The sequence below is a fragment of the Enhydra lutris genome, unplaced genomic scaffold (genome assembly GCF_002288905.1).
Source record: "Enhydra lutris kenyoni isolate GAN:26980312 unplaced genomic scaffold, ASM228890v2 scaffoldscaffold45, whole genome shotgun sequence".
Classification (NCBI taxonomy): Eukaryota; Metazoa; Chordata; class Mammalia; order Carnivora; family Mustelidae; genus Enhydra; species Enhydra lutris.
Genome location: NW_019154129.1, coordinates 14,627,696 through 14,653,018, shown reverse-complemented (window position 1 = coordinate 14,653,018; position 25,323 = coordinate 14,627,696). Strand labels below are relative to the sequence as shown.

Sequence of the window (25,323 nt, the reverse complement as noted above, 5' to 3'; positions counted from 1 at the left end):
ATCGAGAGTCTCCAGCCCGCTCCCGGCCGGCCAGCGGGGAGCCGCAGCCGGGGCCCAATACCACGACCCCGAGACCATGACCCCGGCCCAAACCGAGAGTTCCGCGCTCCACCGGCTGCGCCACGCAGGCGCCCCTGCCCAGTTTTTCCCATCAGTCTTTGGCATCGTACACGTCCCGCCTGCACTCCGTTTGTGCCCCTGATTCAGGAGCGGGGACTCTCGGCCTCACGGTCCGCCCCCGAGGAGGGCTTGGGGTGCGCAGTGGACATTTAATCGGAGCGCGCCGAGCGAAGGCCTGCCTCCCGGACGTCGCCTAGGGCAGTCGAGGCTGAACCGGCGCCTCCCGGAGGCCTTCGCAGGTCGCACCCGACGCTGCCCATCGCACGTGCGCCGAGATGAAGAGCAGCCCTTGGAAAGCGGCCACCGAGGAACCGGATTTCGGCCCACAGACACGGCCACCTGCGCTGGCGACCCCAGCGTGGAAAGCTCTTTTCCCTGTCGGCCCCGCCCATCTGGGGGTCCTGCCCACCAGGGCCACGCCCCCGCTAGGCGCAGGCGCAGATGCGGCCGCTCGTCCCCACGCCTCTTCCGGGCCGCCGGCGTCGCGGCAGATTCGTCGCGACCTGCCCGCGGGGACCGGCCCCACAGACTCGGCAAACTCAGCGGCACTTCTGCTAGCGCGCGGGGAGCTCGTGCTCCGCGGCCTCACGCTCTAGGCCGGGAACCGCACACGGAGCTGGGCCTCCGCGGCCGTGGCGAATCGGCGGAGGGGTGGCCGCGGCGGGGCGGGCCGTGAGCGCGCCGAGGAGGCTCCGGGACAGGACCGAGCGGGTGCGCGCCTCCCGAGACCCCCACCCCGTCGGTCCCCAGGCCCATGCGCGCCCCGAGGCCCCTTCCACCCCCCCAGGCCCCAGCCCGCCCCGGAGACCGCCCTCCCGTCCCCCAGGCCCCCAGCCGGCCCCAGGAGGCCCCTTCCCGCCACGCCACGATGTGGACTCCGAGCGCACGCTGGGCAAGGGAGCGTTGGGTGGGTTGGTCGCCGGCACAGACCGCGTAGACCCGGCTGGGTGGGGAGGCGGCTCGTGGGGGCCCTTCTCATGCAGCCTTATCTAGTGTCTGGGTGCACCGGTGATAGATGCCCACCTAATGGTACTCAACCCCGCAGGAGCCCGCGACCCCAAATACTAGCAGAGAGGATTCTGGTTTCTGGGGGAGAAGTGATAGGAGGCCTGTGGTCCAGGGTCCGCCAGCCTCACAGCACAGCCCACCTTTGAGTTTGGACTAGCCTCTGCTCTGGGTGCTGTCCTGCCCAGATGGGGTGTTGACCAGCATCCCTGGCCTCTACCACCCACTCCCTAGGTACCAGCAGCACCCCCACTTGTGCCCCAGGGGCACAGTGCCGTACTGTGGAGGGTACCCAGCTGTGAACAGACTTGGAAGATGCTGTAGGGGGAGGGTACTGCTGGGCGACAGCAGGGGTGAGGAGAGATGGGGAGGGGGGCAGAGAGTGGGGTTTCTGAGAGCATGTGAAATACACTTCTTGTCTGAGACCGGCCCTGCGTGGGTGCCAAGGGCTCCATGGACTTCTCACGGGCTTATCCTGTGGCCTCCAGGATGGAACCGGCACGGTCTACCGTCCTGCTCGCTGTCCGGGAAGCCCTTCACAACCTTTCCACTTCTGAGGATGGCGGCCACATCCTTTCCACCCTGGGGGCCCTGAAGCGGTATCTCCAGGGAGCAGAGAACCCAGCCCTTCCCGGGGAGCAGGAGGAGTTCGCCAGGATGCACTTCTCCGCCGTCCTCAGATGTCTCGTGGGCAGGCTGAGCCCAGGCTGGTTGGGGCTTCTGCCCGACGGCCAGTTGGAGGACCTGTGGGCCAGCTTCTTCCTGGAGGGCCCTGCTGACCAAGCCTTCCTGGTGTTGATGGAGTCCATCGAGGGTGCTGCAGGGTGAGTGGGGTCTGATGATAGGGTCACTTGTAATGTCCGAAGCAGGAGTGTGGCCTGAAGGACTGCAAACCAGCAGGTTGTCCAGCTTCTCTGACAATGTGGTGTCCTGAAAGGTGAGAGACTAGAATGCGTGCCCAGCAGAGCGTCTGAAAATTTAAGGTGGTTTATGTTAATCTCCTTTGCAGTCCTTGCTCTGGTTCCTGCCACACTAGTGACGGGAGGGAGCATTCCCATCCCGATGGCTTAGGCAGTGGGTTGCTCCAGGCTGGGGTGACGTCGGTAGGCAGTGGGCTTCCTCGCGGGGCCCTTTGCTTCCCTCCATGGCTCTCAGCTCCCCAGTGAGGGCCCTCCGGACCCCGCAACGCACCTGTGGGGACACCTAGCTCACGGCGGTTCCCAGACTCAGTGTCAGAGCATGAGATTGTCCTGCCACATGGCCGCTGTGCTCTGACGCAACTGGGTTGCGGGTTGCTGCCGTAAACCGCAGGGTCAGCGTGGAGCGGGAGAGGAGAGTGGCAGCGTCCGGCGACTGCACGGTGGGGAATCGGTGCTGGGCCCCGCGGGCGCTCACGCCCCACCCGTGACTGGCGGCTTGGCAGTGGGATTGTGGGATTTAGATCCTCGTGCCAGTTGAGCTGCGGGATTACTTGTTTAAGGATGGCTGTTGCTCCTCCTTGGGGCCCGGGACGCCAGGGATGGGGGCTCACGCCTCTGCCCATCACTCCTGCTCCGTTGCAGCCCGAGTTTCCGTCTGATGAAGGTGGCGCAGCTGCTGGCCAGGTTCCTGAGCACGGGCAGGATGGCCGCTGTGATGGAGGGCCAGTGTCGGCCGCCGGCAGAGCCGGCCTTCCCTCTGCTCCAGGAGACGCTCCTCACCAAGGTGGTGGGCTTGCCCGACCAGCTGGGCAACCGTCTGCAGCGGGAGAACCTGGAGGCCTTCCTCCCCCAGAATTACTTCCCTCTGCTCGGCGAGGAGATCATGCGGGCGCTGCAGGCAGTGGTGGACTCCCTCCGAGGTGCGGGCCCCCCACAGTGTCCCTCCAGCCATCTTCTCTGGTCACCATCCCGTCCCTCCCTCCTGCCCCCTGCCCCTGGCTTCTCACAGCCCCTGGGGACTTGGGATTCTCTGGGCGATGCCAGTGGCAGGTCAGTTGTCTCCTCTTGGGGTGTGGTCACCCACACACTGAGCTGCACCCACTTCTTGGCTTATTGACCCTGAAGACGGTGCTGACCTTGATTCCTTTAGCTCCTGGTTGCACGCACTGGGGGAGCCGTCCAGATGGGGCTGCTCACCGCTGGGGCCTTCACTGAGCGTCTTAAAGACCACATCGCTCGGTCTCTGCTGCTCTAGTCGGGCCTGGAGTCTGCACCACTCGCTGTTCTCCTGTCACAGGGCGCACACAGGGTCCCACCAAGACTGTGGCGTGGGTGCCCTTCCCGCGCGCGCTCATGTCGTCCCTGTAGAGGGTGCGGAGCCAGGGTGAGGCGGAACACGCCGGCATCCTCCCAGCCCACGGGCTCTGTCGGGCTCAGCCAGGCTGCGGGCGCTCCTGCACTGTGCTGGGAGGAGCCGCCAGCGCGTTCTGACTGCGTCTGCTTCTGTGGGGGGTTGCGTCCGCCTCGTCCTCGCAGGATCTCAGACGCTGCTCTCGAGGCGGCCGGTGCTCCCGTCCGTCGTGCACATCTTGACTGCCTCCCGCTGGGCCCCGCCATCCGGGTGCTTCTGGTGGGTTGGTGGGCCTGTCCTCCCCTTGTCCCCATGACCCGTTTCCTCCCCTTGGTGCCCCCTCCGTCCCGTGCCCCCACACTGGTCTGTACTGCGTGGGGTCATCGCAGGTGATGGAGCCAGCGGGGGCGTGGAAGGCTTTCAGGAACTACGCCGGGTGCTTCTAGCTAGAGACGGTGCTCCTCAGAGTTCAGGCGGAGCTCTATGGAGAGGAGTGGCGCGTCTACGAGGCACAGACGCCTGTCCAGAAGTGGGGTCTGCTCCTGCCCGGTCGGGGGTTGTCTCGTGGTCTCGCTGCTGCCCTGCTTTAAAATCCCGCTTTCCTTCTTGTCGCAGGCGGCTGGGACTGCTCCGTCTCCTTCCTGTCTCGGGTGCTCGGGAAAGCCTGCGTCCACGGGAGACAGAGTGAGTGTTTCCTGGCCCGGGAGGAGCCCCCGCCCTTTCTGGACGTCTTCCCATCCCTCCTGCGGCCATCCCCAGCAGGGGCGGGCAGCACACTTCCCTTGTGGAGGGCGGTCCCCTCGCCTGGGGAGCCTGGGTCTGCTACCCACCCTGCCCCCAGAAGGGGCTGGGCTGGCAGGCCAGTGGACCATGAATGCCACACGGCCCCGAGCTCAGGGCCTCTATGTGCGTCCCCTCAGAGGAGATCCTGGGCGTGCTGGTGCCACGGCTGACGGCACTCAGCGAGGGCAGCTGCCTCTGGCAGAGGGTCTGCTGGCGCCTGATGGAGAGTGTGCCCGACCGGGCCATGGAGGCTCTGCTCACGGGACTGGTGGAGGTCGCTGCAGGGTAAGGAGCCAGGAGTGCGGGAGGCAGGGCCTCCAGGGATGGCAAGTGTCCCGTTCTCTCCCGCTTATTCTGAGCTCACGCGGAGAGCTGCTGCCTCCTTCGTTACCCTGACGAGATGTGGCCAGAGCAGGGAAGGACATCCTCTAGTGTCGACGCGCTGGGCTATTCCCGGGAGGAAGGGGCACTGGGTGCGACTCAGAGCTGAGGCACAGGCCCTGGGCCCCCAGTGGTTAGCATGGAGCTGGGGAGGGCTGGAGTGCACGCTTTTCCCTGTCTCCCCCCAACTGTGCCTCACAGGCCCGAAGTCCTCTCGCGGCTGTTGGGGAACCTGGTGGTGAAGAGTAGGAAGGCCCGGTTTGTGATGACCCGAAAGATTCTGTTCCTCCAGCACCGGCACTCGGTGAGGCTGTGGTGAGGGTGTGGGCTGAGCGCCGCCCTGGGGCCCTGAAGTGACCGCGGCAGGTGGAGCTGAGCTCAGTCACCTGGAAAACACTGCTGAGCCTCAGCCCAGCCCCGCTTCTGCTCGGGGACCCCTGGCCGGATGGGCCTCAGCCTGTCACGTGGGTAGCTGACGTCTGCTCGGGGACCCCTGGCCGGGTGGGCCTCAGCCTGTCACGTGGGTAGCTGACGTCCGCCCAGCAGACAGTGACGGCCGGCCCGTGTCCCAGACGCCCACGCTGCAGAGCCTCCTGGGGTACTTGGCCATGGACAGCCAGCGGCGCCCGCTCCTTGTGCAGGTATGCGTGGTACCCCCACCCCCGGCGCTCTGGTCCGGGCCAGAGGTGCCAGCAAGAGGCCCTCCTGGCCTGGTGGTGGGGCTGTCTGATGGCGCCGTGCCGCCCGCCAGGTGCTGAGGGAGCTCCTGGAGACGTGGGGCAGCAGCAGTGCCATGCGCCATGGGCCCCTCCCGCAGCAGCGCTACGTCAGCGCGGCCCTGCTCATCTGCCTGGCGCACCTGGGGGACGCCGAGCTCCGGGACAGCCGAGACGGTGAGCAAGCGGCCAGGCACCCCGTCCCATCCCCGGGCCTGGCCCCGCGTGCCCTCGGTGCTCAGTGTATGGCCATCGGTGCTTGCAGAGCTGCTGGCGAGCCTCATGGTGGGAGTGAAGAACCGTCTGGATAGCAGCCTGCCTGCCGTGCGCCGTCTGGGCATGATCGTGGCCGAGGTGGCCAGTGCCCGGATCCACCCCGAGGGTCCTCGCCTGAGGTTCCAGGTGAACAAGGGCCGCGCCCTCGGTGTTTCCCCGTCCCGAGGTCACCTCGCCTTCCCCGGTCTGGGTCCACGGATCTGCCTGTTGGTGTGGAGTTGAGGGCCCCGACCCCGAGGGGAGGGGAATAGCCCCCGAGCGACTGCCTTAATACTTGCCCCCAGGAGGATTCCCTGGGGCGTATGGAAGCATCCTCTCTGGACAGGCTCAGGCATGGTGGACAGGCGTCCCCTCCCCTCCACCTCTGCAGCCCCTGGGATGTCCTCGGGGATGCCAGCCACTCCGGAGGTCGGGCTGCCCGCTGCCCTGCGGAGACTTGCGCAGTTGCGGGCAGTGATGGAGGCTCCCAGGGCCATGGGCCGCCCTCCGGCACCCTCCCCTGCTGGCCCCAGCCTGTGTGCATTGCAGTATGAAGAGGACGAGCTGAGTCGAGAGCTGCTGGCCCTGGCGGCGCCCCTGCCTGCGGCTGACAGCCCCGCGGAGGTGGAGGCGAGGTGAGGGTCTCCGTGCCCCATGGTCCCCGAGCTCCGGCCATGGTTGGCTGGGCAGAGCCCGTTCCCGCACATGTGCTACTTCCTTACTTTGTCATGCTGGACTCCACTTGCTGAGACACCAGGAAAGAAGTGCAGGGCGGCAGCAGGGAGAGCACTTCCCGGGCAAGGTGGCTTCCGAGGCCAGAAACTTGAGTGGGGCCTCCCTGAAGGGTTCCTTCTTTGTTCTCCGAAGCCCCAGTGTGGCTCCAGCGGCTGCAGAGACCCCTGACGGAGGGAGCACGGATGGTGGTGTCCCCCAGGCCCGGCCGGAGGGCTCGGGCTCTGACCTGGACAGGTAGGGGCTGGTCTCAGGTGGAAACTGCAGAGGTGGGGGGCAGCTCTGTGCTGGCATCAGAGCCCCACACACGCAGCGGCCCATGCTGTCTGGAGGTCGTGGATCAGCCTCGCAGCACTGCTCTCCTGGGGCGCCCTAGTAGGAAAATCTGTTATTCCTGAGGCTTTGGGGACTCGGGGTGAGTGCTGGTGGCTCAGGAGCATGGCCTGCCTGTTGCTTGCTCCTGGGTGACGGACTGGCCCTGTGGTCTCTGCTGCTTCCCAGTGATGATGAGCTTGTCCCGTATGACATGTCGGGGGACCAAGAGCTGAAGAGTGGGAAGGCACCTGCCTACGTCCGGGACTGCATGGAAGGTGGGCCTTTTCCCCATCGGGAGCCCTGCTGGCACCTGCCCTGGGGTGGCTCAACTGTGGGAAGTGCCTTGCCCAGGTCCCAGGACTTTTCTGCTTCCGCCCAGCGCCCAGACTCTGGCTGTAGGCTCTGCCTCACATGAGGTCAGGGTTGAGGACCAGCGCTGGCCCATCTGTTCTATGTAGCCCTGACCTCGTGTGAGGACTGGGAGCGCTGGGAGGCGGCCCTGCGAGCTCTCGAGGGGCTGATTCTCAGGAGTCCGGCTGCTGCTCGTGAGGTGAGCGAGGCAGGGGATGTCGAGGGCGGGGTAGGTGTCTGCCCAGGAGGCCCGCGCATGGCTGGGATGGGGAGGTGGAGGGCTGCGGGGGCCCAGAGCAAGTTGGGGGCTGAGGCACGCCAACCCCTGTGCCCGCAGGTGAGCGTGGAGCTGGCCAAGGTGCTACTGCACCTGGAGGAGAAGACGAGTGTGGTGGGCTTTGAGGGGCTGCGCCAGCGAGCCCTAGTGGCCGTCGTGGTCACAGATCCGGCTCCGGTGAGTCACAGGGGTGGGGCGAGGTGGGGCGGTGCTGTGGTCCTGCCGCCCAGGCAGCATCTGCACGGGGCCCCTAGCCCTGGGTGGCGGCCCCCAGCGGCCTCTTGTGTGCCCGGCTTAGGTCGCAGAGTACCTGACCTCGCAGTTCTATGCCGTCAACTTCAGCCTCCGGCAGCGCATGGACATCCTGGACGTGAGTGCCCGCGCCCTCTGCCCGCTCGTCAGGCAGGGCGGGTAGTTGCCCAGAGCTACCTGACCAGGACCTTCCCAGCTCCCTTGCGGCTGGACTTCAGGGGCTGGGACCGGCGCCTGTCGGGGGTTTTTTCGGGAGCGTGTGGGATTAGGTGGCGGCCGCGCCCTTTACCTTAGACAAAAGCTTTACTGAGAGACAATTCTGTGCGGCACTTCCCGTCTTCAGGTGAGCACATGGGGTCTGTGCATACCATGGACCGCTGCTGGGCCTCGCACGGGAAGCAGTTCTAACGGCCGCCATGGCGCAGAGGCACCTCCCGGCCACGGTGGTCGGCGGGGAAGCCGGTCCTGGGTGCAGGGGCTGTGGGATCTCACCTCTGTGAGGGCCAGGGGTCCGAATCAGACAGGAATTCTGGAGGTGGTGGTGGTGGCCAGGCGACGTGAGCTCACTGGCCCCGAACTGCACAGTCCCCACGGTCGCGGCTCTGAACAGGGTCACCATCTCTATGCTGGCCGCTCCGTGGCATTTGGTGCCTTCACAGTGGCGTGTGACTTTTGGCATCCTGCGTCCCCCTCAGAGGAATGGCTGTTAGCCTGCCCTGCCTGGCCCGGGGCCTGCCAGCACCAGGCTGCCGTCTGTGGCCGTGACTGCTGGGGTGTCCTGCTTGTGTTCCGGGGCCCCTCCGGGTGCAGTCTGGGTCAGAGCCTCATTCTTTTTCCCAGGTGTCTGGGCGCCAGATGGGATGAGGTTCTGGAATAGAAGGGCTCCGGGTGCAGAGCAAGGCCACCGGGCTGTTGTCAGGAGCACGTCCAGCTTTCCCTCCTGTCCCCCACACGTGCAGTGATGCCGGGATACTCAGAATGATGTTTTGTGTGGACCCCCAAGCGTCCTCCAGCACAGCTTGTGGGGCCAACGGCGCAGAGGGCCCGAGGGCACTCAGTTTACCTCGAGGGTCTTCCCTCTCCTCTAGGTCCTGACTCTGGCTGCCCAGGAGCTGTCTCGGCCTGGGCGCCTCCCCAAGGCTCCCCAGTGCAGCTCCCCGAGTCCCGGCTCCCAGCCCAGCAGCACCCCGGCTCCCGCCTGGCGGGCGGTCGTGGAGAAACGGATCAGAAACAAGACCCGGCGGTTCTCTCAGGTTAGCCGGGACCCAGGCCAGGTCCTTGTGGGTGGGACCCAAGTAGGTGCCAAGTGGTCCGTGGCCTCTAGGCGCTGCCTTCACAGAGGTGCGGGGGGTGGCAGCTGATTTAGGACCGGGACAGGGCCAGTACTAGTGTTCTGTGACGGGAGTCTGTGGTACAAACTGAGTGAGGGACACGTGCTGTAGGGCATCCAAGTGACATGGTTTTAAAACAGGACTGTGACATGCTTACAAAGACAGCCCGAGGAATCCTGCACCAGCAAGAAGGGACCTGGCGTGTGCTGAGCCATCGGGTCCCTTGGGTGGGTGCTGTCACGGGGCAGGAGCTGCTCATACTCCACGGCGCACAGGACAGCTCCTGCAGCGGGAGTCCTGCACGGGGGAGGGACGGTGGCATCTTGAGCACCGTCTGTTTGCAGGGCTCTGCCCGGCGGGGACCGGACGCTCGCCCCAATGAATTCAACTTGGTGGCTGGCTACTTCTTCTTCCCACTCCTTCGGCACTTTGACAGGTGAGTGGGAGGTATGCGGACCCTCGGGGACAGGAGGCTTCCCAGCGTGGGGTCTGCGGTCCTCCAGCAGGGAGGCAACCTGGGCTGGGGCAGTGTGCAGCTCCGTGAGGTGTCCTGTGTGGAGGTCTCCCAGGTGCTGGGTTCTGGTGGGCGGGGCTGGAGCCAGCTCTGGTGCCTCGACACCCCTCCTGCTCTGCACCTGCCCAGCGCCTTCCCCTCGTGACTCTGGGTGCCGCCTGGGGACAGGCAATGAGGAGGCGCTTCTGGGGCCCCGCATGTCCCTTGGTGACCCAGGGGTTTGGGGAGCCTGCTCGGTCACCGGATTCTGTGTTTTAGGCCTCTGGTGACCTTTGACCTTTTGGGAGAGGACCAACTGGTTCTTGGGAGATTGGTCCACACCTTAGGGGCCCTGATGTACCTGGCAGTGAACACCACGGTGAGTGGGAGGTGGCAGCTGGTGCCTGTCCCCACATAGGGCCTCGCCTTGGATCAAAGCATAGGGTTGAAGGTGGGGACTGCTTCTGGCTGCCAGGGCCCCTGCCCACTGGCCTGTGCGGTTTCAGGCGGCTGTGGCCATGGGCAAGGCCTTCTTGGAGTTCGTGTGGACCCTTCGCTTCCATGGTGACGCGTGAGTGGCCATGGGGCTGAGGGCAGTGGTCCCATGTGGACACAGAGACGGGGTTCCACGTCCTGCTGTGATGTGGACAGATGGGGGTGGGGGGGTTCCTAGCTTGGCCTGACCCTTTCTAAGCAGGAAGGGGTGGGAGGGGGTCGAGCATGCTTTGGTTGCCTGTGGGTCTGCTGTACCCCTAGGAGGAGTGGGGTCTCCCTGGCCTGGGGTTCCATCAGGACTCAGCCTTCTGGCCTCCCTTGGCAGCTACGTGCGCCAGGGCCTTCTGTCTGCGGTCTCCTCTGTCCTGCTCAGCGTTCCGGCCGAGCGGCTGCTGGCTGACCTGCCTGATGAGCTGCTGGAAGCCCGGCCCTGGCTGGCAGGTGAGCACCAGGCCCCCAGGGACAGCTCTGGGCCTCGTGCTATAGGTTCAGAGGCGTCCTGTGTCCCAGGACGGGTCCCGTGGAGTTAGAGGTGTCTGTTCCGTCCCGCTGCCTCCCTGCCACCATTGCCCCAGGAGAGTGGGGCCTACCCCCATGCGGGGATGGGGCAGAGGCCTTTGCTGGGGTCTGAGGTGCTGCTGTCTCGTGGGGAGGGTTGGTGGGGGACAGCCAGACCCCACGGGGGCTTGTGCAGGAAGACCTCCCAGAGAGGAAACCGCAGGGGGCTGGTGCGCACAGCCGGGTGATGCTGCCGCCGCGCGTGCTCTCTTGGCAGACGTGGCGGAGCAGGACCCTGACGAGGACTGCAGGCTGTTGGCGGTGAGAGCGCTGCTGCTTCTGGAGAAGCTCAGACACGCACTCGTCCCACCGGCTCCTCCGTAGTCCGCCCGCCGTGGCTGGCCTGGCCCGCCCCCGTGCTCCGCCAGCCGTCCGCACGGGCCCTCGGGTGCTGCCCCCATGGACAGGGGCACCTGCGCATGGACCGGGGGTTCCGAGGAGGGAGGGAGCTGCTGGGGCCCCTGCGGGCTGATTGTCAACCTGTCCCCAAGCCCCTTCCTCACCTGAACACAGAAGACTTTAAAAAAACTACGAAAAGGAAGAATAAAAAGGAGCTGCGCGTGTTCAAGCCCAGGCCACACGGCTCTCACTGCTCGGGCAGGGTGTAGCTCCATGGGCCCAAGGTCGTCCTTCCTGCACTGACACGCCCCAAGGCCGTCCCCTCACCGCGGGAGCTGGTGACAGAGCTGTGTGGGGCTGCCTCCTGGAAGGAACCCACCCCACACTGGCCATCGTGTCACCGGGGCAAGGCCACCCCCATGTCCATTCCAATGGACACCAGGCCCCATGGTCAGGGACGGCGTGTCCTGTTGGAAACGTTCAGTCGTGCTCTCGGGCGACTCCCCTGCGTGCTGGGATATGGCACAGTGAACATACGGACGGGCACAGTCCTTCGAGTTCTAGCATTTTAGGCTTTACAGTCTGTACTTGGGAGACTGTCATGGGAAAAAATGAGCCAAATCCCTTCCCGGTAAAGGGACCACAGGGGCCAGGAATGCCGGAGGATATACGCTGGCCCCTTCTAAGCAGGATGGCCAGTGCCCTGGAGCGTCAAACACCAGTTTTCATCTCAACAAGGTCAGGCTCCTGCTACCAACCCCGGAAGGTTCCAGAGGAGCTCGCAGCAGCGGCTGTCAGGGCTCACTCTCCACCTCCTCCAGCACCTCCTCGTCTACTTCCTTGCGGTCGTCCATGCTGCTGCGGCAGACGCGCTCGGGCACGGTGCGCACCAGGGGGAGGCCCAGGCCCTGGTGCACGGCGTCCACGGTCCGCTGGCTCACGTAGTAGGATATGCTGGCAGGTGGTACCCGCTTCCGCATCTCCTCCAGGTACCTGTAGGCCTGGGTTGGGACAGCGGTCACCGGTTTAGCCTGCGGCACAGACCGAAGCGCCCACCCTTCAAGTCTGCGGCCCCAAGTTTCTGGTCACCTGCCCCCGCCTTCACGGGAGGGGCCTGGGGACAACTGTCTGAGCACGCAGCTGCTCCAAGGGCTGGCGGTGTCCGAAGCCCGGGCTCTGACCGCTGTCGGCTGTGGGCAGCTCTCCCAGCTGAGCAGGAAGGTCCCGGGAGCGGCTGGGGCTTGGGGACTTGGGTGTTTGGGGGCCATGCTCCCTGGAGGAGACCTGAGGGAAGGAGCTATTCCTGCTGGATTCTGCTTCTCAGGCAGGCACCAGACATACGCCATCTGTCTGGTTCCCTCTGACCAGCAGCAAATCTGCCCCAGCTTGCTGGGCCTCTCGTTTGTACGATTCTCAGTTGTAAGCCGGTGAACCATGGAACCATCAGTGGTTTTCCTGTGGAACTTCCTCTGGTTCTGCCAGTGGGACTATGTGGGAGAGCCTGGGGTGGAGGGCTCTGAGTCTCCACAGAACACCACACTTACACCTGCCTGCGTCTGCTCACACCTGTCCACACCTGCCCACGCCTGCTCACACCTGTCCACACCAGGCCTGCCCACGCCTGCTCACACCTGTCCATGCCTGCCCACTCCTCTCTATACCTGCCAATGCCTGCCTATGCCTGCTCACACCTCCCTATGCCTGTCCAAGCCTGCCTAAGCCTGCCCATACCTGCCCACACCTGCCTACCCTTGCCCACGCCTGCCCACACCTGCTATGCAGGCTCACACCTGCCCACGCCTGTCCACACATGCCTACACTCGCTGTGCAGGCTCACACATGCCTACACCTGCCCACGCCTGTCCGTACCTGCTAGGCAGGCTCACCCCTGCCTATACTCACCCATGTGTCCACACATGCCTCTGCCCGCACCTGTCCATGCCTGCTGTGCCTGCCCGCACCTAAGCACGAGGTGGCTTCTAACGCTTACCACCAAGGTACGCTTTATATCCGTTCAGATGCGATCAAAACTTCCAGGAGCTTAAAGCTTTTTTTTAATAAGGAATGATCAGATCTTAGTGTTTCTTTTTTAAAGATTTTATTTATTTACTTTGAGAGAGTGCATGAGCACGAGCAGGGGAAGCCGAAGGCAGAGGGAGAAGCAGGCTCAACGCGGGGCTCCATCCCAGGTCCCTGGGATCGTGACCTGAGCTGAGGCAGATGCCCAACAACTGGGCCACCCAGGCGTCCCAGATCTTAGTATTTCTTTAAAGATGATAAAATTTCCAGAGCAATTTTAATTTGGATGGATAGAACTAAGACATAAAAATTAAACATAGAGGGGCACCTGGGTGGCTCAGTCGGTTAAGTGGCTGCTTTCGGTTCAGGTCCTGAGACTGAGCCCCACCATGGGCCCCCTGCTCAGCAGGGAGCCTGCTTCTCCCTCTCCCCCTGCCGCTCCCCCTGCTTGTGTTCTCTTGCTCTGTCAAAGAAGTAAACAAAATCTTAAAAAAGAGAGAGAAAGAGAGAAAGATGAAAATAGAAAAGTAAGCAGCGCTTGCTGGAGGAACATACGCCGGAGTGCAAGTCCCAGGCGTTCTCAAGAGAGGTGGGGAGACCCCCACACAGGAGGTGACCGCCTGCTGTGAGCCAGGCGCTGTGCTGGGCTCCGGGACCCAGGTACAAAGCAGGGTTTGGAGCTCTGGGGACTAGACAGAATTCAGGGGCGGGGTCCAGAAGCAAGGGGCCAGTGGAGACCACGGAGCAGGGTGGTGCCCCTTCTGCGTGTAGAGCTGGTTTCTCAATGGGCAAGGCAGCCGGTTCCACAAGGAAGGCACCGCCACGAGACCCAGATGGACGGCAACGAAGAGAAGTGCTCCAGGCCATACAGGCCGAAGAGGACTCCCGCTGTGCAGGGTCAGGGGCGTCAGGTCTGGGCTCTGGTGCGGCGGCTCTGGTGATATGAGTGCAAGGGGACAGTGGGAGACGCGGAGCAGGGATAGGGGCTTTCTTTCCCCACCAGAGGACGCCTGGCCTGCCTACCCCCTCGCCACTCACAGGTCTGTTACTTCTAAGTTAAAGTTGCTAAATCCCATGGGCTCCAAACAAAGGTTGGGATAGCGAAGAATCTGGTGAAATCACGAAGAGTGATTTTTCTGTTGGTGTTAAACGAGCAAACAGTCTGAGTCCAATTTTATCTTTCTTCTCTAAAATAGAAGGAAACCTGCTGAGAGATTTGGAGATGCTCCCTCTGACAGCCGAGGGTCAGTGAGTGGACATGGGAGGGGACCAAGAGGGGGCGAGCAGCAGGCCAGGGAGCGAAGTGTCACTCGCGGTGCTGACCTGTGGGCTAGGGCACCATGCACGGGCCGCAGTCCCAGGCACCCTGGAGGCCAAGGCCCAGTGTCGCTGGCCTGGCTCACTAGCCATATTTCTGAAACTGACTCATCGTTAGGTGCTTTACAAGGGCTCCGGAGAAGGTGAGAGGCTCCCTGAGGCCAGCCTAGTCTCTCCGGGAGCCGTCTACTCTGAAACTGGGAGGGTGCCTGCAGGATGCCCTTGAAACGAAGGAAACGGCAGCCGGTGTTGGGGGGAGACTTCTTACGTTGGTAACAAGAGGATGGTGAACACGGAGAGAGGCTTCTGGTGGGGGCAGAGGGACGGTCACAGACCAGCCCTCCCCCAAGCAGGGACACGCCGGGTGCTGGGAAGCAGGGAGGGGGTGCGGGGAGTTCCTGCTCCCCGTAGGTCTTGTCTGAAGGGAGGCCGAGTCAGGGGCCACTGGGGAAAGCTGACCGGCACATAGAAAACCCACCCTTACCGGCTTAAAGAACCGGAATCAGACCTGGAGTCAATCAGAACAGCCGGAAATGAGGAGACATCGGAGAAGAGAGTCCCAGAGGGGAGCCCACGCCTGGGAACAGACGCTGCTCTCCGGTGCACTCGGCACGCTGCATGTGGTGGGGCCCGGGGCCGACTGCGAGCCTAGCCCAAGCTGAAATACGGCGCTGCCCGCCACGGGGGCGAGCTAAGCCTCTGCAATGAGTGAGACGGTGCCGGAAGGAAGGAGGAACGAGCAAGCGCACTCCGAGGAACGGAACAGAGCCGCCTCTGCTGCTTTAGCCACGGCGTCTGGGACGGAAAAGAACCGCCGGCTGTGAGATGCCAGCAGAAGACGTGAGCTAACCTGAGACAGGCCGGACGGCGGAGGCTAACCGGACGAATCCAAGGGTGGCAGGGGGCAAACTGTGACGGCAGGTGGCACGTCGGGGCGGGGCAGCGTCGGAGCAGGCGCCGCGCGAGACGGGTGAACCCGGAGCCACAGCAAAAGCAGCTGCCGGAACGAAAATCAGGGAAAATTCGGGATAAAAAGGGGGAAGAGTCGGCTGAGCTAGGGGACCGTCGACACAAGTCACTGGCCTTCAGGCGGGCAGGGACACAGGGATGGCCGGGAACGTCCCGCAGACGGGAGAAAAGGTTGGCGGGTCGTCCGCTGGTCCAGGAAAGGCACGTCGGATTGAGAGGCCGCGACCAACGTAAGACGACGAAGCGGAACAAGGCGAGGGCAGGACGTGGGCACTCCCAGGAGGACGTGAGCTACGAGAAGGCGCTCCATGCCGCCAGCCATGGACAGAAGGCGCCCATAAACCACGAGACGCGGCCCTGCAGCGCCGGAGCGGCGGCACCGAGGGCTCGCACACGCGCGGGCGCGGACAGGGAAGCACGCCGTGCGGGCCGCCCGGTGCCCGGGACTCCGTCTGTGGTTGTCCGTGCAACTCGCGGGGGCTGTGGTTGCTCAGGCCTGGGGATGTTCCGGTGCAGGCCCAGGTGGCCTGAGACTGTCTGAGGACCCCGCCTCTCCCCTGCATACTGGTGTGGGGCTAGATCTGCTTCATGGACTCCAGCTAAAAAACCCACCCCCCAAAATGAGAGCAGGGGCAGAAATGAAGAATCCGTCCCGCTGGCCTCCACAACGTTAAAGAGACCTGGAAATGTGTAAAACAGGCCTACTGTTCCCACTCAATTTCTCTGTTTTGGAAAATATAAAAACATAAAGTTTGTTTAATGGAAATGTTATTTACGTCATGTGGTGGGTTTACTTTATTTTTCAGTGGCTTAGTTTTATTCTGTGACACAATAGACAGCGTCACGTCGCCCCACACAGATGACTTCCCAGTGCAAGGGGGTCCTGAGACCAAAATGTTTGGGAACCGCTCTACTGAAAGGAATCACCACAATCCTTGCACAAGAAAGCTCCAGGCCTGGCTCAGCTCGGTCACGCACTCGACCAAACACTGAAGGAGGAAGCTCCCCAGTGTTACATGACCTCTTTCAGAGAACACAGGAGGTGGCCAGAGCATGTGGCCCGAAGAACCTTGACACCAACCACAAAAGGGAGAGCACAAAAGAGAAACTAAAGGAAAGTCAGGCAGTTTCTGAAAATGAGAAACGCGCTAGCTGTGCGACCTTGCCGTCCCGCCCTGAGGTGTCCAATCTAGTATCCGCGAACTGAGGGGGAAGGGCAGGACGCGTGCCGGCCGTGCCATTCACATATCGCTCAGAAAAATACCCGTTTCGTGTGTAAAGCATCAAACGGAAAGAAGACATGCAAATAGAACGAATAAACAAACGTGGCAAAATGCTGAGAACTGCGGAATCCGGTAAAGGTACCTGTAGCTTCTATTATTCTTGTGAATGTCTCAGTTTGAAATTATTTCAAAAGAAAAAAAAAAGGCTAAAAGAACAAATACAGAGAAGCACCTCTTCACTGTGAGCTCCCGGCCCCCCCGGGCTGAGAGTGGGGTCCGCCAGCAGCAGGGGCCCCCGCCCCGACTCTCCCCGAGCCCCGCGAGGGCCTCACCGTCTGGAAGTCCTCGGCCTGCAGGAAGTGCTGCACCAGGAAGCCGCAGACGTCCCCGACGCGGACGGTGCTGTCCAGCTCGGGCTCCTCCAGCAGCAGCTCGCACTGCCGGACCGCCTCCTTGGGGTCCTCGGCGTATGTCCTGCCGAGAGTGGAGCCGGTGGAGCCCGAGCCCAGAACCCCGCCACGGGTCAGGGGCTGCGGAGCTCCTGGCATTCGCGGGATGGAACTTTCGTGAAGTCAGCTCCCGTGAATTAAACAAATTCTCTAATGACTTCACAAACTCACTGATTCACTTGATAAAAACTTCCTGGTCACTCACAGTCCCGGTACCGCAGTGGACTCAGCCTGTCACCCCAGTCCCTGATGGTTACCAGTCTGGAGGGGGCACCGTGATACAGGGGGACCTGGGGCAGGGGGTGAGCCTGAGCAAAGGCCAGCGCAGGGACGCGCTCCACAGGGCACACGCGGGTCTGCCGCAGAGCAGCGTGCGAGCCAGGGAGGGTCCCGGGGGAGGGACCCAGCGGGCCTTGGTCCATGGCCAGGACTGCAGTCACGGGGGGCAGGGGGAGGGTGTCAAGCTCCAGGTTTGGGGAATTCCCCAGGAGAAGCTCAGCATGGAGGCGGCAACTCATCGTCCATGTGTCCTACTTAGGGCCTGTGGGACTCCCCTGCTCTTGCTCCCTGCCTGCGAAGCAGGGCCTGGTCCGCGGCGGGGAGAGGAGCCTGGGGGCCGTATGTCCCTGCATGCCCGCGCCACGGCACACACACCTGCGGGCCTGGGTGAACCGCTTCACCAGCGTCATCTTGCTCTGCAGCTGAGCCAGCTTGGTCTCCTGCTCCAGGGGGCTCTTGGCCTTGGCCTTGGACAGGCACTTGTAGGCCTCCGTCAGCGCCCCGTGGGCTTTGTCGTAGTTCTGGTACTCGTCGATCTCCACCTGCGCGGGTGAGCGCCGTCAGCGCAGAGGAGCCCCCTGGGCCCCGGCACCCTCCCGGGGTGTCCTGGCCCTGGCAGGAGGGTCTGTACCTGGGCACAGGCGTCGTAGAAGCCGGCCAGCAGGTCAAGGGCCCGGCCCTTGGTGTAGAAGCTGATGATGTTCCTCATGGTCTCCGGCTCCTTCTGCCAGTCGAGCGCCTGGAGGTAGTTGGCGGCCATGATGTAGATCTCCTTCTGCCTCGAGACGCCCGCGAAGAACACGATCTTCTCCGTGTCCCCAGACTTCAGCAGCGCTCTCATGGCCTAGCCGGAGGGAGGGCGGAGGAAGAGCGGGGCCTGGCAACGCGGCGCGGCCCCTCTGCCCCTCGCTCAGGCGGGGTGTCGCCACAAGAGGGAGCTCGGGGCTCCTCTGTCTGCGCAGGACCCCGGGAAGCCGCTGTCCCGGACAGCGCAGCCCTGGAGGGTGAGCCCCGCCCCGCAGGGTGAGCCCCGCCCCGCCCCCAGGCCCCCCGCCCCGCCCCGCCCCCAGGCCCCCGCCCCGCCCCGCCCCGGCCGGCCGCGCTCACCTGCAGCTTGTTCCCCGCCTGCGTGTACTTCTTGGTGGCCAGGTGGTAGCTGCCCTGGCGCACGCAGCAGTCGGCGATCTGCTCCAGCAGCTGGCGCCGAGACTCCTCCGACAGGTCCTTGGAGTCCCTGGACGCGGTCATCTTCTCGGCCATGTCCTCGGTGATGGTCATGTTCTGCTCCAGGCAAAGCTGCAGGGCTTCATGGTACTGCAAGCCGGGAAGGGGCGGTGAGAGCGGGGTGCAGAGGAGGCCAGGCCCTCAGCCCAGGGGCAGCCCCTGCCTGCCGGGTCGCACGCCCCAGGGCGGGGACGGGACGCGCTCGCTGGGCACGGGCCAACACTCGTGCACTGACTCTCTCACGCTGTTCACGCCCTGAAATGGGACGAGGGGAACGTGGAGCTCGGAAGAATGCTGTGTTGGTCGTGGGAGGAAAAGAAACCAGAAATTAATTTCCTTCTACAGCTCGTTTCAAATTTGTAAGCTAAGGGCTTTGATTAGTCTTCTTGAAATCGAAGGTAAATTTTACAGCCTTCACTCAAGAACCGGTCTTGCAAGGGGCGCCTGGGTGGCTCAGTGGGTTAAGCCGCTGCCTTCGGCTCAGGTCATGATCTCAGGATCCTGGGATCGAGCCCCGCATCCGGCTCTCTGCTCAGCAGGGAGCCTACTTCCTCCCCTCTCTCTCTGCCTGCTTGTGATCTCTGTCAAATGAATGAATAAAATCTTAAAAAAAAAAAAAAAAAGAACGGGTCTTGCACAAACAGTGGATGTCTTGGAGGCGGTGTCCTCTCCGTTGGTCAGGAGCTGCGTGGGACCCTGCGTGGGACCCAGCACAGTGACAACACTGGAGCCCTCAGCGGCCCCCCCACCCCTTGCGGCAGGGAAGGGAGGTTCTTTACGCGGGGACAGCGGCGAGCGGGTGCCACCCACATGTGTACAGTCCTGCTAAGGACGGATCCCGAGGACAGGAAGCGCTGGGTCGAGGGGCCCGTGAGCTCTCCTGGAGACGGACGCTGTGCTCACACCCAGCCCGAGTGTCTGCTCCCTCGACTCCCTGCGGCCTGCTGACCTCCCACCTTCACTGGTCTAACCCAGGACAAGTGGGATCTTTGTGAGTTTTCATCTGTGCGTGTCTGTGGAGCAGGCCAAGTGTCTGGGTCTGCCCACAGTTCCTTCTTAGAATAAACCGTCCATAGTCTTTGTCCCTTTCTTTGGAGTGGCTGCTAAATTTCTTACTGGTTCATAGGAACTCCATACCTATTACGAACATTACACTTTGGGATAGATAGAAGTAGGATACGTTATTTCCCCCATTATTTATCCTTACTTTTTTATGGTGTTTTTTCCATGTGTGATTTTTCAGATTTACATTTGGCTGAATGGATCAGTCCTTCCCATTGGCATTTGGGTTTTGAATCCTACTTAGAAGATGCCTTTCTTCTCTTGAGATTGTTCAAGACATCACAGTTTCCAGGGGAGCAGGGCTGTGTGGCTGACACACAACTTACGCCACCTGGAACGGGCTGGGACGGGACTTACCTTGGTGCTTTCCCAGCAGTGGTCGGGGGGCCTCGACCCCTTCACCAGAGGCTTGCGTTCCGCCCGCTGCTGGGAAATGCTCCTTTGCACGTACGAGATGTGCCTGTGCAAGTGGTGCTATGTCTGGATTTTCTGGTATTTTCTGCTGACCCGCAAGCCTGGTCATGCTCCAACCCCCATTATCCTCCCTGTCACATATTTTACAGTCTGGGGGCTTAATCACCTCTGTTAATCTTCCTCCAGAGCTCTCCTGGATGTTCTGCCTTATCTGGTTTTCATGGTGAAACTACAGAATCCACTTATCTGGCTAGAGAAAGCCCAGTGGTATTTCTCCTGGGGTCAGATTAGGTATGGCGCTGCCTTGGGGAGGGTGGACATGTGCATGTGTTGGGTCTTTCTAGAACATGTACTCAGGAATTCTTGGGTTGCTCACCCGGGAAACACTCAAACTGTAAGATTCTGGCTTCAGCAAGAGAGATCTTTCAATTTGGACAGGCTAATTTTGCATGAGTAACCATCTTCTACGTCACCATTCAGTGGCTATCCGGGAGAGTCTTTTCTACAGTGTTGGCGAGGCTGCGGGGCATTGGGACGCTGTGCGCGGCTGGGGGGGGGGCACGCTGGGGTGCCGCGTGGAAGGCCGTCTGGACGTCCCTCACACAGCGAGAACGGTTACCAGATGACCTGGCAGTTTGAGTTCTGGGTAAACACCCAAAGGAACTGAAAGCAGGGCTCTCGAGAGATACGTGTCCACGCGTGTCCGCGGCAGCACTATGCACAAGAGTCAAGAGGTAGAGGCCACACAGTGTCCGCGGACGGGCAGGCCCCGGGCAGCATGCACATGAGGGCAGCGTGGTGCAGCCTTAGAAAGGAAGGACATTCTGGGGGCACTTGGGTGGCTCCATTGGTCAGGTGTCTGACTCTCCGTTTCGGCTCAGGTCATGATCTCAGGTTCATGAGATCGAGCCGCATCAGGCTCTGCACTCAGCAGGGAATCTGCTCGGGTCTGTCTCCCTTTCCCTCTGCCGCTCCCATTTGCGCGCACGTGCTCTCTTCTCAAAACAAACAAAACAAAAACGAAGGACATTCTGACACCTGCAGCCACATGGATGAAGCCAGACTCGAGACAAATCCTGTGTGATTCCAGGTACAATGGTCCTTGGCATGGTCCCACGCACACACACAGAATGGGGGGCGGGGGCTGGGGAGCGGCTGCGGGGCTGGCGTTCGGTGGGGCAGCGTTTCAGCTTTGCAAGATGAAAACAGGGGCACGGAGACGGTTCTCACCACAGTGCGAACACACTTGGTAACACTGAGCCGTACCCTTAAAAGGCAGCGACGATGGTGACTTATACGGGACGTGTATTTTACCACGCGTTCACCGCCCAGGCTGTGGGGGTTACGAAAGGAGCGCCTGTGCGAGGCGAGCCTGTTCCTAGCGCTCCTTCACCCGGGGCAGGTGGGAGCCATGGGCCTCTTGGAAATCGTAACTGTGAGAGATGGTGAAGCCACAGCCACCGAGTCTGGAAAAGGCAGCCCCCGGGCCTCGGTGCCCAAGTGGGTGCTGAGCGGGGACTCCTAACCGTACCTTCTTTGCAGCCAGCAGCAGCTCGACCGCCTTCTCATACTGTCTGTGCTCGATGAAGAAGTCAGAACAGCGGGCCAGCAGGGCGGGGTCCGAGCGCTCGTCCAGGTCCTCTGCTATGAGCTGCAGGGCCACGAACTGCTGGGTGGCGAAGGCCAGCTCCAGGGCCTTGGAGAAGTGGCCAGCCTGCGGATGGGAGGTGCTCTGAGCAGCTGCCCAAGCCCCAGGCCCCGAGAAGGCCCGAGTGACCCCGGCATATACCGAGGCAGGCCCCGGCGTGCCCACCCTCGCTCACCTTGTGGTACAGCATGACCGCCCTGTCCATGTGCTCGCCCTTGTCCTCATAGTAGAGCGCTGCCTCGGTCATGTCCTCGGGCGAGCTCAGCAGGGCCAGGTTCATGAGCTGGTCATCCAGGCCATTCTCCTGTGGGGGACAGTGGATGTCCAGGGCTTCCTGTGCGGGCTTGCTAAGGGTGCCACGGGGCAGCCCACCACCCCCACTCGGGCACGCCGCTGGCCCACGTGACGTCGGCTTCTTTCTTTCTTTCTGAACATTTCATTTATTTGAGAGAGAGTGAGAGAGAGAGCACAGGCAGGAGAAGTGGCAGACAAAGGGAAAGAGAAGCCGACTCCCCACTAAGCAGGGAGCCCGACGTGGGATTCGATTCCAGGACCCTGACCCGAAGGCAGACACTTAACGACTGAGGCACCCAGGTGCCCCATGACGACGGTTTCTAACCAGTGTCAGACGGTCACGGGCAGTCTGTGCACCAGAATTTGGGGGCCCCCTTTTTCTATTAACAGAACACAGGTCTCCGAGCCCTGGGCTGGGTCACGTCCACACATGCAGAACGTCCTTCCTGCTGCATACAGGACACGAGCTACGAGCCAGCCTGCGTGCTTGCAGGAAAGCCGTGGAAGCCGAAGGGCTTCTCGGTGGCACTTCACGAAGTCCCTGGGGGCTGAGACCGGGGGTGCAGCGGCAGTCACCCAGACAGGAGCGCCGTGCGAACGGGCCCCGGGGGGGGGGACATGGCGCCCACCGTGCAGCTCTCTGGGGGCCCCTCTGCCCGCCTGCATGGCGTGGACCGTCCGGGGCTGCGTGCCCGCTGGCGCCTACCTTGCAGAGGCGGATGGCATTGTTGAAGGCCTGCGCCCGCGAGTAGAAGTGCACCGCCTGCCTCACCTCCTCCTGACTCTCGTACTGGCGGGCCAGGTGGTAGGACGCCGCCCAGTTGCCGCTCTCGTTGGCGATCTCAGCAGCCTGGAGAGAGAGCAGGGAGCCCTGGGGCTCTGTCTGCGCCTCCCCATGCTCCGCAGGCCCCTGGACGCCCCTACCTTCTGAATGTTGCCCTGGAAGCAGTGGATGCGGACCAGGGAGAAGTAGTCCTCTGCCAGCTCGTAGTAGCGCAGTGCCGCGTCCATCTCGGCTTGGCTCTCCAGGTACTGGGCCCACCACCGCCACAGGGTCCTGCGACGAGCCCACCAGCCCCGCTAAGGGCTTGCGGCCCCTGGAAAGGATCCCCGGATCCCCAACGCCACCCTCGCCGTGCATTCACGCGGCCAGCAGCCAGGAGGGAGCGTGCCAGCTGGGTGGCTCGGCCAGGACTGAGGTCCCGGGGTCTGGACAGGCCCCACCCTGGTAGGGTGGGGAGCAGCTCCCAGGGAGGGATCGGTACCCCCACCTTCCCACGGGAAGCAACAGAGGGAGGCTCCCGGCCCCATGGCAAACCCACGGTCCGCCTGCCGGCCACCAGCAGCGACACTCACTTGTCCTTCATCTTATTGACGTACATCTCCAGCGACTGCAGGTCCTCCGACAGCATCCTGGGCACCTCAAAGCGGTGGGTGTCTGACTTCTCGTAGCTGTGAGAGAAGAGAAACAGCGGCTTCTCCCCATGGTCTCACCCTATGTCGGCACCCAGCGGGTCACGGTGCTGCGGTGGTACAGCCAGTGACCCTGCGCCTGGAGACCCAGAACCTGGCGCGGGCTGGCTCTTCTGGTGTCTGAGGTTCTTCTGGTGAGAGTGAGCTCAAGCTCCCCCTGTACACCCAGAGGCCACCACCTTCCCCAAGGCAGTGCCTCATCGAGAAGCTTCCTCTACGGGCTCCTACTACGGCCTCACTGGGGCGGAGGAAGAAGCCAGAGTAAGGGGGCCCTCCCTGGCTCAGTCTGGACGGGGCCCCGCGCTCACTAGCTGAGGGCCAGACCGCGGTCAGCGCTGGCCTCCAGGTGCCTGGCGTAGTTGTAGTAGGTGGCCCGCAGGTGGATACGGTCGTGGAGCTCCGCGACCTCCACGGCCTTCTGCCACTGGTCAGAGGCCTGGTACAGCTTGTTCACGAGGTCGTAGCGCCCGCACTTCCTATACAACTGCTCAGCGTCCTCCTGGAGATGGAACAGCGTGCATCAGCTCTCAGGCTCCCAGACAGCGGCCCCCGCAGGCAGCGACACCACACGCCGTCGCAGCACTCCGTCCTATGGCGTCAGCCCCGGAAGGCTGGGGGCTGCCCTGCACGCTGGGGAGGAGACCCCGCCTGCCACAGCGTCCTGTGGACAAGGAGCTGACTCGGGCTGCCTGCCCCCTCCCTGCCTGGTTCCCTAGGTTCTCGCGATGCCGTGAGCCCAGGCACGGGCAGGAGATGGGGAGGACACCGGAGAGGGGAGAGGCCTCCCTCTGCTTTCTGGCTCCAACTCCTTCAAGGGGGTTTCTGTTCCTTGCTACCGCACGGCCCAGACCCACATACGCTGGCCGGCCCTTTGAGGCCAGTGCCTGCCCCCCGCCAACCTCCCCCTCTGCCCGCGCTAGGGCAGCGCCCGACTCACCAGCATGCCTAGCTGGATGGCCAGCATGGCCACCCTGGCCTCCGGCTCTGGCTCCCGCTCGGCCTCCCGCAGCGCCCGCGCTCCACGCGCGTGGCCCATGTTCCCCAGGCACACCTTGGCGACGTCCAGCCGCTGGGTCTTCACGCACATGCGCGCCATGTTCTCCCAGACCGCCTCCCTGTGCCGGAGATGCGGCGGTCCTGTGAGCTCGCAGCCCTTGCACCCCTGCCCCTGCCCCTGCTGCCGCCCCAAGACGCAGACCCAACGGGCTTCACCAGCACAGCAACGTGGCTCGGACCCCTCCCCGGGCTAAAGTCAGACCCTCTCAGACAGGCCCCCGCACACCCGCTTTCCTCCCTACGCTGACGGCCGCCTGCGCGGCGCTACCCTGCCTGCACCTCTGCCGAGCCGTGGAGGCGGCCGAGCTGCCCTCCGCAGGGAAACACAGGGAGAAGATGCCGTGGAGCCCTGGCCAGGAGGCCCCTGAGAACCAGTGCGTGAGGCCCAGTGTGGGATTTGTTGGTGGGCCCAGGCTGAACGGAGGTGGGGGTCCTGAAGACGATCCTGCATGTCCCCCGGACTCCGTCCTCGTGCTCCCGGGCCCCCACGGGGCTCCATGCAGCAAGGGCTGCGCTGGCCAGACACAAGCCCTTCCCTTCTCCAAATGCGTTCCACGTGGGAGCCTTTTCCAAAATACTCCACACCCCAGGGTATCGGGGACTCTCTCCCCCACCCTCTGCTGCGTCCAGAAAACAGGTGGCTGATCTCTGGTGTTCAAGGGGAAACGCCGAGTAAGCCAAGGAACACGCAGCTGTCCCAGAGCCCTTCCCTGACCCGGTTCCCTTGTGCCTCCCTGGGCTAGTGCTGCTGGGCCTGCTGTGTGCACGAGTGGGACAGGTCGATGGAGGCCGGGCTGCTCCCACACCGGGCTCTGAGCCGGGCCACCAGGGGCCCCCCGCCGAGCTTGGGGGTGGGAAGCGAGCCCTGGAAGAGTGGCGGGGGCAGGCCCTCCCGCTGGGCCGAGGCGGTGGCCCACGAGCACCGCCACCAGCCTCAACGCAGGACCAGGACGCAGGACGAGGAGCTCTGGGTTTGGAACAGCTGCCAGCCCCCCACAGCTCCAGCACTTCCTGCCGCCCCGCCCCGCCGTCCTCCCATCTGCACCGCATCAGCATGAGAGGCGCAGACGCCAGAGCACATGGCTGCCCAGGGGCCCTGCCTGAAGACGGCCCCCCTTTCTGGAAAAGCCTTCTTGAAAGCTGCTGGAACTGGCCACACAGGCCCCCCTTCTCAGGCCTGCCACTCAGGCTTGCGGAGTTCAGGGCCTCCCGGCCCACCACA

At 63.1% G+C, this 25,323-nt stretch overlaps 2 protein-coding genes across 3 annotated transcripts in view; one reads left to right on the top strand and one right to left on the bottom strand.

Moving 5' to 3' along the window:
• The first annotated feature begins 681 nt into the window (after positions 1-681).
• Positions 682-10,913, top strand: LOC111156227 (telomere maintenance 2). Of its 2 annotated transcripts, none has more exons than XM_022516971.1 (21): positions 682-831; positions 1,614-1,949; positions 2,688-2,965; positions 4,012-4,080; positions 4,317-4,464; positions 4,762-4,864; positions 5,133-5,201; positions 5,312-5,453; positions 5,542-5,678; positions 6,081-6,166; positions 6,399-6,500; positions 6,765-6,853; positions 7,037-7,128; positions 7,267-7,383; positions 7,505-7,576; positions 8,547-8,711; positions 9,134-9,225; positions 9,562-9,661; positions 9,789-9,853; positions 10,103-10,218; positions 10,553-10,913. In XM_022516971.1, exons 2-21 carry the CDS (start codon positions 1,615-1,617, stop codon positions 10,657-10,659), a joined length of 2,484 nt encoding a protein of 827 aa, XP_022372679.1. In that variant the 5' UTR covers positions 682-831; position 1,614; the 3' UTR covers positions 10,660-10,913. The 2 variants fall into 2 exon arrangements, with proteins under 2 accessions (XP_022372679.1, XP_022372680.1); XM_022516972.1 differs by lacking the exon at positions 682-831 and adding an exon at positions 975-1,027.
• Positions 10,914-11,031: 118 nt separating this feature from the next.
• LOC111156226 (intraflagellar transport 140) overlaps positions 11,032-25,323 on the bottom strand; it is a 73,808-nt gene continuing 59,516 nt past the window's right edge. Inside the window, exons 20-31 of the mRNA XM_022516969.1 lie at positions 23,983-24,160; positions 23,354-23,544; positions 22,929-23,024; positions 22,497-22,629; positions 22,279-22,422; positions 21,454-21,582; positions 21,162-21,344; positions 18,038-18,244; positions 17,562-17,774; positions 17,306-17,472; positions 16,535-16,676; positions 11,032-11,675 (exon numbers count right to left, since the gene is read on the bottom strand). Of these exons, the coding sequence (XP_022372677.1) occupies positions 11,469-11,675; positions 16,535-16,676; positions 17,306-17,472; positions 17,562-17,774; positions 18,038-18,244; positions 21,162-21,344; positions 21,454-21,582; positions 22,279-22,422; positions 22,497-22,629; positions 22,929-23,024; positions 23,354-23,544; positions 23,983-24,160 (1,990 nt within the window). The 3' untranslated portion in view covers positions 11,032-11,468. The remainder of the gene's footprint in view (positions 11,676-16,534; positions 16,677-17,305; positions 17,473-17,561; positions 17,775-18,037; positions 18,245-21,161; positions 21,345-21,453; positions 21,583-22,278; positions 22,423-22,496; positions 22,630-22,928; positions 23,025-23,353; positions 23,545-23,982; positions 24,161-25,323) is intronic.

Bases quoted from the DNA above. Each gene is read 5' to 3' on its own strand.
- LOC111156227 (XM_022516971.1), top strand. From the start codon at position 1,615: ATGGAACCGGCACGGTCTACCGTCCTGCTCGCTGTCCGGGAAGCCCTT. The intron at 2,966-4,011 runs GTGCGGGCCCCC...TTCTTGTCGCAG, and splicing joins AGTGGTGGACTCCCTCCGAG to GCGGCTGGGACTGCTCCGTC. The intron at 8,712-9,133 runs GTTAGCCGGGAC...GTCTGTTTGCAG, and splicing joins AGACCCGGCGGTTCTCTCAG to GGCTCTGCCCGGCGGGGACC.